This window comes from Perissodus microlepis, chromosome 12, assembly GCF_051167445.1.
Source record: "Perissodus microlepis isolate ML-2025 ecotype Zambia chromosome 12, ASM5116744v1, whole genome shotgun sequence".
NCBI lineage: Eukaryota > Metazoa > Chordata > Actinopteri > Cichliformes > Cichlidae > Perissodus > Perissodus microlepis.
This window is the reverse complement of record NC_140472.1, coordinates 25888801-25903381: the sequence shown is the minus strand read 5'-3', so window position 1 is coordinate 25903381 and position 14581 is coordinate 25888801. Positions and strand designations below refer to the sequence as shown.

At 39.1% G+C, this 14581-nt stretch overlaps 1 protein-coding gene across 3 annotated transcripts in view; it reads right to left on the bottom strand.

The window, feature by feature from the left end:
- Window positions 1-14581, bottom strand: part of LOC146376400 (calsenilin-like) — a 55300-nt gene that overhangs the window by 23156 nt on the left and 17563 nt on the right. For 2 of the 3 annotated variants that reach the window (XM_084945700.1, XM_084945705.1), the window contains exon 2: window positions 11831-12005. In XM_084945700.1, coding sequence (XP_084801826.1) covers window positions 11831-12005 — 175 coding nt within the window. Of the gene's footprint in view, window positions 1-11830; window positions 12006-14581 lie in introns of those variants that run through there. The other variant, XM_084945701.1, reaches the window with a different exon arrangement.

The following is a 14581-nucleotide window of genomic DNA, read 5'->3' as shown; positions in this document are numbered from 1 at the left end:
ATGGGCTACAGCAGAGAGAGACCACACCGGGTGTCACTCCTTTTATTTAAGAGTAAGAAAACTAGAAGCAACTTTACTAACTGACTGATTCAATTCCTAAAAATACACAATATCTGACTGACAAATTATCATATTATCATTAATATTTGTTATTTCAACTGGTGTAATAGTAATACTCTAAGTAAGTAATAATGTGACATTGTCTGTTCCTACCTGAGCGGTGGTACCTGGCTTCACTGTGGCCACAGTGAGAGAGGCAACTGGGCCGAGAGAGGCGCCTCCTGGCCTCCACAGAGAGCGCAGCCATCACAGCTCCCATAATCAGCTGAACTGTCACAATAGCAAGAGGTCTAACAGGAGAAGATCCAGATTTTAAATGACTGAATGTAAATGCTTGGTCGTGGAGATCAATGCTAACAAAATGCTTTCAAATGTCTGAGCCGCCAGCCAAGTTTGACTCCGAGCACTGAAAGTCTCAGCTCAGCCTGAGAGGAGGCAAACGAGTAAATCTCACCTACTAACAAAGGCAACTGGAAAAAGCGACAGGTGAGAGAGACTTTTGTGTGTGTGTGTGCGTGCGCGTGTGTGTGTGAGGCCACATTTGAAAATCTGTTTGAGTTTGTGACACCACGTCACAGCGCGAGAGGGAGATAAAAAAGAGAAAAAGATCAAACAGCACAGCAGAGCTTCTGACCTTTCACATCACACATGTAGCAGATGCCCCGACATTTCTTTTTTTCTGCCTGTCTCCCTCCCTTCCTGTCTTCAGATCGTTCACCTCACATAAACATGACTTCGACTCCTACTGTCTCACAAATTTCTGTGGCTCTGGAAAGTCAAACAACTCCCCAATATCTGTAGTACCTCCAAGAGCATAAGGGAAAGTTTTATGCTTGTCTCTTTTGTGTAAAGAAACCTTAATGTAGTGCTGTTCAGCAATACTGCATTTGGGTGTACGATCAGACTCATGCACACAGACGCTCAGACAGCAGCTGTGAATTTAACAGACTGCAAACAAATCTGGTTGCTGTAGAGTTTTTCTGAGTAAAACAGCAATTCTTCTCCGTTTTCTCCAGCGATAGAAACTCTGTTTTAAACATACCTGCAGATTTCCTCCACACAAGGGTTAATGGATAAAATAACCCAAAGATTATGTAGTTATCCAGGAATGCCGTAAAACTGCTCATGTATATCTAAAAATGTAATCATAAAGGAATATAAAGACAGGTGCAGCTGTTCAGCCTAGGAACAAATGAAGCAAGGAGGGAGTAAGAATCTGAGCTCCAAGGGAACAATTAAAGCAAACACACAGTCCCACTGCATGTAAAAAATATGACACGTGTACATTTTACGGGTCCACTAACTCTTTGCTTTTAGTTTACTCTTACAGTATGCTTTGAGTTATTATCCATTTCCATCCCATCATTAATAAAAACTGCTGGCACATTTCCACTGGCAGATGTTATGGCATGGGCCACACATGTCCATGCCATAACATTGCCTGAGCCATGCTTTGTTTCATGAGCTGCTTCTTTCCTCCTCCATACTTTCTCTCCCCATCATTCTGGTACAAGTTAATCTTGGTTTCATCTGCTCGAATCTTTTTTTATCCAAACTACACAGACTGAGTCTAATCCGACCTTCTTGTTCTTGAGTGTAGCCAGCGGTTTGCACCTCCATGTAAGTCTGTATTTACATTCATGAAGGTCTCCAAAAGTTGATTCTGTTCATCTGGACGTAGAGTTTTGTGGGAGAAACGTTTCGTCACTCATCCAAGTGACTTCTTCAGTCTCAGCTGACTACATGTTTCCCCAATTATAAACGTATAAACAGTAAATTTGCATAACGACTGAAACCAGCCCACTGAAGGAACAATGGACTGGGAGGTCAGTTCCTTAATCATAATTATGCAAATTCTCATGACCATTGATCAACAACCACTGATCAAAGACCACTGATCAAAGGCCATGAGTACCATTCACAGAGAGTTGGGGAATGGCTGCAGTCACAGAATTGTAAGATGGCGAAAGATGTACCCTTAAGCCCCCTCCTCGATTCAGAGATGGTCTTTCCCTTTCCACGTAAATGGCCTCCTTGACTCCGCGCTCAAACCAGCGTTCCTCCCTGTCCAGGATGTGTACATCCTCATCACTGAAAGAGTGTCCACTGGCCTGTAGGTGTAAATAGACTGCAGAGTCCTGGCCTGATGAGGTAGCTCTTCTGTGTTGTGCCATCCGCTTCGCCAGAGGTTGTTTGGTTTCCCCGATGTATAAATCCTGGCAATCCTCCTGGCACTTAACAGCGTACACTATGTTACTCTGTTTGTGTCGGGGGACCCGATCCTTGGGGTGGACCAATTTTTGGCGCAGCGTGTTTTGGGGTTTAAAAGCCACAGAGACCTGGTGTTTTGGTCAGTGGTTGTTGATCAATGGTCATGAGAATTTGCATAATTATGATTAAGGAACTGACCTCCCAGCCCATTGTTCCTTCAGTGGGCTGGTTTCAGTCATTATGCAAATTTACTGTTTATAAGATTTGGGGAAACCTGCAGTCAGCTGAGACTGAATGGATGAGTGACGAAACGTTTCTCCCACAAAACGCTACGTCCAGATGAACAGAATCAACTTTTGGAGATTTACTTACCTGGATGACTGAGCATGCATCAAGACATTCATGAAGGTGTTTTTTGAACAGAGACTTTGACAATGACATGCCAACCTCCTCTTATTATTAAGTTAGATGTTGAGAAGCTGTTTTTCTTTAACCAGTTCTGTCATTGGGCACTGCAGTTTTCTTCTGAAGTCTTTGAGCTGAGCACGTATAATCTCTTTAAGAAAATACCAGATTGATGAGATTTTGAGGTTTGTGTTTTTAGCCTCCCTCCCTCAATTAGATCATCTCTTTGGACATCACGTTGACATACAAAATGCAAGTTTAACATTTTTAATGAACAAACTTTTGTTGTTGTTTTTTAAACTTGTACAAATATGGAGAATTAAACAGACTTATAGCTGATTTTCTTTAGACAGAGCTAGTCAAGCTGTTTACCACCTTATTTTTTATTTGACTCTTCAGACCAGAGCTGATAAGTGTAAATTCCAAAAATGTAATCTCATTTTCGTCTTGACTGCATTATAATGAAATACTCTGGCTTTTATAGGCGAGTCTCTGCTATCCTAAATAGAAATTATTGAATTATTAGCAAATGGAAAAATAAATAATCTAATTTATTAAAATTTGTCATTTCACAGTTTTCCCACCAAAGACAAGGTCTCTATCATTTTGGATATTTGCAGTAAATTTAAAAATCAAAATTATAAAATTATAATTTTTAGCCCATAAAAAGCTGCTTTTTTGACTGTTGTCATAAAACGAAGTTTGAACTGAGGAATGTATTTGCCATGTTATATCCACTCTGTCCACCAGAGGGCGTCAGACACCAAACAGCAGAGAAGAGCCACTCGTGTTATTTCACTGACACAAGAAGAAGCTTACTAAGCCATAAATGAAAAGGAAGACAATGTGTGGTTTCTCACGACATCTGTATCCATGTTTGACAGGAGAACATCAGGAATAAAACAAAGCAAGAAATGTAATTTGTAAAGCCTGCCTCCCTGAATCCACCCTGTTATTCGCAGTATGTTCACGAACATGAGTGGAAATCTGCGAATGCAAGGAAATCTTTAAAGGCTGTGCACAGATTTTAAACACCCTGCTGCTCAGTCAGAAGAGAGATGACTAAATCATCCAAGTCTCTTTAATGCTCGTTTCTTCCCAAACAACCTACCCCAGGGACATAAGATGAAAACTTTACTGCACATTGCACCAAGTGTTGACAAGAACTGCCCTCTACACTGTCAGTAAACAGCACCCCAGACATGTAAACTTGCTCTACGTCCTCTCCAACTCCAAGAGCTGCAAAAACCATTTAGTGGCCATTGGGGAAAAAGATGGCATCTTTTTCACACTTTTTACACTCCTGCTGTCTTTGCCTCACTCCTTCAACTTTTTTAATGTTCCAATTAAAACTAAATCCAGTCTTATATCCATATGAGATAATCTCCTTTTCATAAACCCACCTCAGCCTGGCAGGTTCAAAGCCAGGCCTGGATGTGTGATTAAAACAGGGTCTTACTTTTCCGCTCCCCTCGCTCTGCTACGGTTGTTTTATTTTTAAATTTCTCTTTATCCAGCACCGAAATATCCTCTCATATTCCCTTATCTACCTCTAGCTAGTGGATCACTGGAGACCTGAGCAGAATTTGGTTAGAAATATTCAAACAGGAAACAGCTGAACAGCAGAGAGGAGGAGGCAAAAGAAGTTTTTCATCCATCATCCAGAGTTGTGTCTTGTCACTGTCCTGATATCCTGAGGTGTCCTCAACTGTTTGCACAGAGTTTAGGAGCAGAAAGGGAAACAGCAAACATAATGAGTCTGAACAATTTAACAAAGAAGGTGATACAAGGAGGGCTGATAAAGAGGAAACAGCGGGCTGGAAAAGCAAGAAATATCAGGTGCTGATTCAGCTGGTGGTGGCTTGATGATGTTTGCTGGACGAAAGGACAGAAGAGGAGGACAGCAGATAGACTTACATCTAATCAATGCTGATGGAAGGACATAGAGACACATTCATAAAGGACAGATCAATAAAAAGGAGAACAGAAGAGTAATAAAAATCAAATTTTGGAGGTGCCAGTGTATGCTTAACACAAGAAAAAAGAGCACTTCTTGATTCTTATTTCCACACCATATTTTCATCCTTAAAGTACTTGTGGCAGCATTTGTAAAACAAGGCAGACACATGCACATATTCAGCCTGTTCATAAAGTCAAACAACCAACACAATCATACCGTTGATGATGTACTGTAATACTTCAAATGTCTATCCCTTTATTTCTGCTTATTCACTTCAGGGTCATGCTGAACCTGGGTCAGGGTCAAGCCTACAGCCAACTTTAAAGCCCAAATGACCTGAACACTATGCCTGTTTTTGGACTGTGGGAAGAAGCTAGAATACCTGGAGAGAACCCACAGAGACACAAGAATGACATGTAAACTTCACACAGTCCCCAGCTGGGGGATTTAAACCCAGGGTCTACTTTCTGCGAGGTAACAGTGTTAATCACTACACCACCATGCCAGCTTCCTTTAAAGAGGAACTTTCAACTTTTGTTGCATAAATTAAAGAATTCAGCCTCTGTGGTTACAATCATAGCCTGCTCTTTTTATCTACATTTAACCAGCAGCATTTGTAACTTTACATTAAAGTTAGGCAGTTTATCTCAGTGGTCCCAAACTAGGGATCAGGTCTCAGGATAAGTCAGTGAGATCATTATTAAGAGAGAAGAAGAAGAGGAGGAAATAATCTCTTATTTGGTATCTTTGGAGCCTGAACTATCATCAAACCATCTGAGAGATTTTAGAGTTTCTGATGAATTTCTGAAAAAAAGGTTTTTGCTCAATTGACCTAAATTTAAAAATTGTCAATTTCCATCAGATAAATGTGAAGGACTACAAGTATAGACAAACATATAATAAAACTACTCAAATTAAAGCTGAAACTGGACAATAATGAAAAGCATGCATGTAGATTTTTTTAAAACTGGAAATAAATAAACAGAGTAAAGGAGGACAGAAAACAAATAGTTTATAATCTGCTATTTTAATAAGCGGAATGAAAAATGCATGCCCGAACAAAAAAGAAAATACCTTGAACTAGCGTCCCGGTGATGAAGCCAAAGAAGCAGCGCAGCAGCTTGGTGATTTCCTTTTCACAGTGTGCCGTGCATGCATTCATCATCCAAACTTTGGCCAAATGGACCACACAGTGTAAAAAAGAAATGCTGATCTTACAGGAAAAATCAGGAATGTGATAAGACACAGAAAAGTCTTCTGATATAAAGGTTGTTTCATTTGTCCCACTTTGCTTTCAGGTGATCTTCACTCCCTCCTCCTCTCTCCACTACCCTTGGTGTCTCAGACGAGGTGACTCGAATCACCATTGCTTTCCTTGAACACGACCCAGTCTGACAAACCACAAAAGAACCCCCCCATCGCCGCTTTTCCTGTTTCAGCCATCATCAACCACCGTGTCAACGTGTACAGTCACGGAGAAAGAAATCCCAATATTCTGCTTAGCTCCCTCCCTCATTTTCCTCGCTTCCATATCTAATCCGACTCATATTACACTTTTCGTGTTACAGTCACTGATATCTCTTCGTCTTTCAGTTTCACTGATACAGCCTTCTTATCTCACTCTTCTTCCCTGGTGTGAAAGTAACTTAAAGTAGAGATTAAACTTTATGCTGACTGAAATGAAAGAAGTCATTCATGCCAAAACAGAGTGGAGCTGTGCAGTATAGCTGACTTTATTTATAGGAACTGTTTATTCGTGTTTTTCCTGTTTTATATCACTTTAAATTCAATATCTTTAGGCTACTTTAACCAAAACAAGCAGCATGAAAACATCACGGCATGCTTTAAGTTTGTTTAGCGGCTGAAATGTTAATTTTCTTTTTTTACGGAGAGGATATTATGAGTTTATGACTTCATAAATCACGAGAGACAGGAGTATTCCCAGATGAAAATGTTCTACAAATCAGCCTCTGAATAATATATGAACAAACCTCGGTGCTCAGAATACAAACGGGATTAAAACTGGAAAGTTTGGTTTGTGCATTTGTGAGCGGAGTGCAGATTTCCATAGATTTTTATACATTTTAATTAGAAACTGCTATTTTACATTAAAAAAATGTAAACAACGTTAACACAATGGAACTTACAGTTTATTATAATTATTTTTGTATTCAAAGTTTTCTGAAATTTGCTGTTTGGATGTTTAAATATGTAAAATAAGCATTAAATGTCTAGTGTGCATTCTTTACACATGAAGAAGAAGAAGACATGTTATGGAAGCTAAATAAATAAATCTGAACTGTGCCTATGAAAAAGTCTCATCTTAACATAGATGATTCATTCATTCATTGCAGATATCTGCCTCCCACCAAGTGTAAGCACTTAGTTTATTATTAGTCTGATTAATCTCAGGAATAATCGTAGAACACAACACATTTGTGAAAAAGCCTTTGTTATCTGGCTTTAATCCTTTCTTAACCTTAAAAAGTCCAGTCAAACTTAATCAAGCTTGAATACATGGTTCATAAAACTAGACATACTTCACTTGATTTATTCACAACTTCACCCATTGAGTGATAAGTAATCCTGAGCTAATCTAGCTATAACAGGAGATATCTGGAGTGATTAAAACCTAACTTCATGACTCGCTATTGCAACAGAAACATGCTCAAACATTTTAGTATCCCCTTGGAATACAGTGGATGGATAAGAATACTGTGCAACCTACACATTACACTTAGAGGAGCTGTGTGGCCATGGAAACGTATTCCATGAAGCTCCTGGTGCAGTTTTTGTGCTGATGTTAATGCCAGAGGAGGTTTGGACTGTAGGCTTTACATACCTACCTTTGTGACTGATTTGCTGTGGTTCCTAAATTCTTCCACTTTACATAAAACCACTTACAGGTGAATATCTAGGCAGACTGCATGGCTAGGTGCTTGATTTTACACACCTGAATTTAAAGATTAAGAGGTGTCGCTCAGTAATTTTGTCCACATTGTGTGCTGTTGTCTGAGTGCTTTGTAATGTCTCCGTATTTACTTGATTATTATTATTTTTAAATGTTTTGCTGTCGGTTTTGTGAAGATATTTTTTGTAATTTGCATTCTTTATCAAGCTGCAGTGCACTAAGCTCTCAGAGCCACCACATTATGTGGATGATGTGTACTAAGAACTACCTCTTTAAATTCTGAGGTAACACTACTAAATAAAATTTTAAATGCAGTTTACATCTTTATACACGCAAGTAGTAGAATGATCTTAAATATATTTAATGTGACATAAACCATGCCAGCTACACATAAAAGTTGTACATGGTCACTGTGATGTCAGCCAGTTGTGCGTAAAGTCCCATTTTTAAACCTTGAGTTGAGAACATTCATCATAACTCTCTTGGTCTATTTTTAAATCAAACCTCAAGGAGAGGGGAGGATGTTACTGAGAAACCAAGGAACACTGTACAATTATTCCTGAGAGACTTACAAACCAAAACCTACAGTGTTTTATTGATTATTTTACTCTTAATGGGAACAAGATTCACATAATGTGTTATGTACTGTATTGAATAAGACTTTTAACTAGCTCTTGAGGCCATAAACGCAGTAGGAAAATAATTACTGAGATCACAAATTGAGTGAAAAATAGGGCCATTTTCCTATAGAGTGCTATGCAGTCAGACATCTTTTTACAACCAGGAGTCGCCACCTGCTGGTCATTAGCAAGAATGCACGTTTTAAGACAAGCAATTCTCTTCACTTTTCACACACATAAAAATATGTCCTGCAAAGCTCACCTCAGTTAATATCTGCATAAAACATGCTACAATTCAAAGCCAATCGGTAAAAAGTTTCTTTTTGAAGTTTCAGCTTTACCAATTTAAAACTAATACTGAATAAATACATCAAGACTAAACATCAGTGATTGAAACTTCACTACATTACCAACTTATATGAAGTGGAGACCATTTAGATAACATCTAGTGCCAAATCCGTTTAATGAGGGTTCCCGGAAGAACAAATCTGCTGGACAGCAAATGTACTGCATCATGCAGACAACAATTTTCTATTATTATAGGTTGAATTCTAAAACCAAGCCTAATAATAAAGGGTTTGAAGGCCTAATGGTTGTGAAATTCAATTCAATAAAGGCTCCAAACAAAGGTATGAACAAGCATCCAAAATCTGAAAGAAACACATTTATGTACACTGAAATGATCAGTGTTATCCTTAAAAACACAATGTACCTGAAAATAGAAATTATTAAACCCACTGTCTGTAGTCCTTCGTGTCCAGCAGTGTATAAACTGCAGTTATCCTGCTCAGACCCTGCACACTGTCTCTAACTCTCCACACCTAAACTACACCCACACCACTGATTCACATCTCTGTCTCTGCGCTGCTATTTTTAGCTGCTGGCCATTATCGAGGTGAGGGTTTGCCCACTTCCACTGCTGAATCTCTCTCGCTTTTCCCTCGACACCGCTAAGATGAAATAGATCCCATCACAGCCCCACTTTTCTTTCTCTCTCTGTGATTGTTAGTCCTGTTCTTTTTTACTCACTGCGCTCCTGTTTCATGCAAACAAAGAGCTTTTTCACTGATCTCACAGCCAGAGGCGAAGAGGAAAAGACCTGAAGGATTACTTGAATCTGTTAAAGATTGATGAAGTGCATTAGTGCACATCAAGGCATGTAAAACAGACAAACAACCTCAAAACTAATAGATGTAATTTGGTTGCACAGGTGCTTGGGTGGAAACCTTCAAGGTATAAATATCTGTGCTAAATCACTGGAAGTCCCACTGCGCACAGTGGTGCACATTATTTTTATTCTCTGCTGGAAACAGCCAGATATTAGATTTATAGTTAACTTTCTATTTTCATTTAAGCAAGCATGATTTAAAAGCAGAAATACCAGAAGTACGAGTTCTTCAAATGTGTCCATGTCGATAAAATTGTTCTGCAAAAGGTTTTAGAGAAAATGTACAAAACAGGTCTATGACTGTGTGTGTAGCTCTCCTAATGGGCTTCACCACTGATTGCATGGGCTGGCCAGAGGAGTGGGCATAATTAATGACTATGACCCAAACCTGTCTCTATAAGCCAAAAAAAACAAAACAAAAAACAATCCTGGAGCAATGATGCAAAAAAACACAGCCAAACATATTTTCCAGCATCTCCACTTCCAGGCAATATAAGTTTTATCCACTCAGTGATGAAAAGTGTTTTCAAATATTAGAAATCGTTTTGTCAAAAGCTTTGATTATGTTTTTAAAAAAGTGAAGAACTGCTACCAGAGCCAAGAGAGGACGAGAGGAGGAAACACCAACTTGATGGAGAGGGTGGTGTGTGTGTGTGTGTGTGTGTATGAGTCAATGTCTACCTAGTGTACCATTACATTACATTACAGCGTGAACTGAGCTCAGACAGGTCACAGCCACACACTCTCCCTCATTGTGTTATTTAAATTTAAACTTTAAACTGATTGGACACAGAAATGCATGCCTCCAATCATTAAAACAAACAAACAAACAAAAAACAAATGAAAATAAAGTTTAGGAGCAGAATACAGTTGGGGACAAATCAGGTGTTATGAGGCAGGGATGAGGAAGGAGAAGGAAAAGAGACAGAAGTGAAGTAAGGAGAAGGATGGACAGGAAGAAGCCAGGGGTAGGACAGACAGACGATGAAGGAAAAGTGAAGGAATGAAAAAAAGGAGGGATGAAAACAGGAGTAAACAAATAAGAGAAAGATAAAAGGCAAGTAAGTCAAGAAGGAAGTAGAAGAGGCAGCAAGGAAGGAATAAAGTGTGTAAGGAAGAAAGATGATGGTGATTAAGAAGTGACAGGGAAGGACAAGAAGAGGAAAGGAGGTCATGAAATGCTGAAGAATTGGCAAAGAAAAGAAGACCCAGAGGAGGCAAAGCCCTGATGAGAGCACACTGAGATGATTTGGGTTTCTTCTTGTTTTATAATAAATATCCAGAACTAAACTATGGATTTTATTTGCACTGTAGAAATGTTTTCTTACATTAGAGCTATTTTAAAACCAACAAACATCAGATAATATTTTCTGCCATTCACAAGCAGGCTTCAGTAAAACACATGTATATGTGTATAAAGATTAAAATTAAAAGAGTCTCTTTTCCTCCCTGCGGGGAAAAGATTAACTGTGTACAATAACAGCTGGACCACTGGGTGGAGCAATAAGACCTATGAACAAACCAAGACTGGAGGCCTGTACAGCCAGAGGAAGGAACAACTATTTATAATACAGGGCAATATGCTCAGAAGTCAAACATAATTCTCAAATGTAGCTTTGAAAGGCTTAGGTAACCATTTTCTCTGCTACACTGCAAAGGTAAAAAACTTCCAGTATTGCAAGTATTACAAGGGCTACAAGGGAAAATGGAGAAGTTGGAGAAAACACAGCAGTGCATACAATCAAGGCAGGGAGACAAGAAAACATAAAACAAGACACAAGAGCAAACAGAGTATCAAAATAAAACAGGAAGTAGCAAACAGGAGGCAGAGACATGAAAACTCTGGAGAGGCTACACTACACCGAAACACAAAGAAGAAGACTGTTTTCATATTTTAAAAAAACAAAACAGTGAGGACAAGTATCGTTCAAACATCTGGAACAATACTAGTGAAGGTGCTCTAAGGTTTAATTTTGACTGCCTGTTTCAGTAGTTTAGCTTGTCAATATGTTGCTTATTTTATCGATTATATTTTTAGGGTCTCATTTTACTTATTTACCCCCTTTTTGTTAAAAAAAAAAATCAGCATTTTTTAAACTTCTAATTATTGTATTTTGTTAATCGGTTTTAATTCACTTACCTGTGCTTTTTATTGTTATTGTTATCTATACAGTTTTGTGGTTGCGACCTCTGTGCATCTGTTTTCCTTTCAAAGACAAAGTCAATAGACAGATAAAAAGCAGTGCACAGGAGGCGTTGGAGAGGGCATTCAGGTTTGTGGACAATATTAATGGTGACCGAGGGTGTAGACGTTTTTGATAAATGAGCATATGACTTTAAATTATCTCTTGGTACTTGACCCTGAGGTCAACTGACCAGCTCAGTCTGCAGGAACTTTGGGATTCATGTGTCAAAGCCATTGATTAATTCAAACTCTTTGTGCTTTCACCCCACATGTCACACTCAGCCTGAGATGCTCATGTCACTCCTCTCACCTTTGTCCTGTGGCTGCGTGCTGGCGATGATCCATTTCACCAGGCAGCACTTCATCAGAGCTCTCCGAGAGAACCGCGGCTTCTGCCACTTCCCAGAATCCTTCACTCTGCCCGGTGCAGGCTCGACGCCGTTGGCATCTCCCAGAAGGCTGCCATCGACCACCTTGCCATCCGCCTGGAGAGAGGGGAAGGGAGGGGATGAGGGAGGAAGAGGAGGAAGCGGGAGAGAATTCAGCACAAAATTAAAATTAAACAAATCTGACTGAAATGTTCAAATGGAGCCAGAGATTATGAGTAAGTGTGTGTGTGTGTGTGTGTGTGTGTGTGTGTGTGTGTGTGTGTGTGTGTGTGTGTGTGTGTGTGTGTGCAAGCCTAGAGAATCTGATTAATCTCTGAACTGCAAGTGTTTCAGGAACTCTTTAAAGAGGTTCAGAAAGAGTTCAGTTCTGGATCTCTTTAGTGTTTTATGAGGTTTTATAAGCACATGAGAGCTTTTCCACTGCCACCATCTGTCTGCTGACATGACGTAACAGTGAACCACGACAGTAAAACAGGGAGCTGAACGATGCTGATGATGTTAATACCAGTTGCTGTTTCCCTCTGTTGCTGTTCCCTTTCTTTAACATTGTTTGCAGCCGCTGTTAATGAGAAATATTGATTAGAGCTGCTAGACTATTCCCACCTACTGAAATTAGTCACATAAACATCTCTCAAATGACATTTAAGAGTGTTTCCACTGTCCCAGGAGTGGAAAGGTCCATCCTTTCATTAAGGAGACTGGAGTTTAGCTCTCACTGGGGACTATTTTTAAATTTCTTTTGCACCCACCAATTGATTTAGGCATTACAAGTTCTTTGTTATAGTAGGTTTGGAAAAAGATGGGATTTGGGGTTTAAAAAGACCCTTTCAGAATATTTAATGCATGTTGGAAAGCTTCGTTTTCTAGGTTCCACGGGTACAGTGTCCCAGCCCATCTGAAAGTGATGGCCAAATCCTGCTTTACAGCATTAAAGAGCACGTTTACTGCCTACAACAAAAAAATCATAACCACTGAATATTTTATAACTCATCCATTTGGACAGAGCTGACCGTTGGGCCTCACCTCTGCCAATTCAACGTTCTGACTTGGACCGCTTCACCGTGTCTGTGTAGTTGGAGCCTTTTGCGACATTGTAATGGATTATCAGTGAGGTATCCAAGGATGTTAGAGTTCCAGAGTAAAAGTCTTTATCTAATTAGTCCTATATTAATTTAGTCCTGCTTCATTTCAATAGATGCTTCATCTTATGGTGCAATAGAAGAACAAGAGTTTAGCAAAGATTATCTTGTGACAAAAACAGAAAATAACACATATTAATAACCTGAAATAATTATGATGAATAAAACAGTATGGGGTAGGTTATTTTTTTCCATATAAAACCTCTACAGCTTACACATATGTGTGCCTGTGTGTTGTACCAGTACTGTTTGCCAGTTTGCTACTGTTTGCTAATGCTACCTAGCTTTCAAACTAAGCTAGCTAGCATTATTAATGCACCCTCGCGCACTAAAAAACCAACATGGAAGTGGCCAGTGATAATATAGAGAAACTAATAGATGCTAATAGCTACAGCCATCATTTATATACATTTTGTGGCAAAGACAACGGCGCATTCATTCAAACAGGAAGTTTAAAGTTTAAGAGGTAGATCAAAATAACAGTTACAGCAGCACAAACGACCAGTGGAGGACAACAGACAGTATAAGATGCAATTAAAGGCCACTGATTTAAGAGATTGAGATATCAGTACTCAATACTATATTGATTATACTACATTTATTTTACACAAGCTTCTGTATGGTCCATAAGTCAAAACTTTGACGTTGTGAGTTTGTACGTCGAAATTCTGACGTACTAATCTGAAATTTTGCCTTTTTTTTCCCTTGACAAGTCTGCCTGATACTTTTTTCTTTTTTCTTTTTTCTTTTTTTTTCCCACTGGCAGATAAACCTTCTTACTAAGAGCCAGACAACAATAACACAACTGGTGAGACACCAACAGTGTATCAGTCACAAAACAGTCTTGAAATTTAAGTAGGGACGGTTTCATATTTCTGGCTACAAATAAAAGCACACAACGTATCTCTGACACTGATTAGATCCAAAAGAAAGAATAAGAGCAAGCCATGCTTAAAGAGATTATTTCCACTTCATCTACAAATATCATGCTCTCACATCTTTAAATAGCTGAAATAACTTTAATTTCAGATTAGTTAAAAGCCTCATTCTGTTCATTTTCATATTTCAGCTCCCTGTAATGCTTACCATGCAAGCCCCATCCCTACCATCTCATTCATAGCATTTATCCGCTTTCATCAGAGGAGATAAAGTTTTTGGCTCTAATATATTTTTCAATTTCTTTCCTTCACATCTTGGCATCCTTTCAGGTTTTTTTATCCAGCAAACATTGATTTGATCCGATGCGATCTCTGATTTACTGAGAATGTCTTTTCTTAGGTTCTCAATAAGCTCTATTAAGCTGCTCCTGCTGGGTGCATGCAAAATAGTCACATACACACACATGTGCAGGAAGGAAGATGAAAGAGGTGAACAGTGAACAAACAGACACCCTGTTATGCTATTGGCAAGAGAGGGAAGAAAGGGATGACAGAGGGAGAGGAGGGGGGAAAATGAAGATGCAGGGTGCACAAACAAACACACGGAGGATTTTTAACGGCTATTTGATTCTGTGGGAGTCTGACCATGCAAATC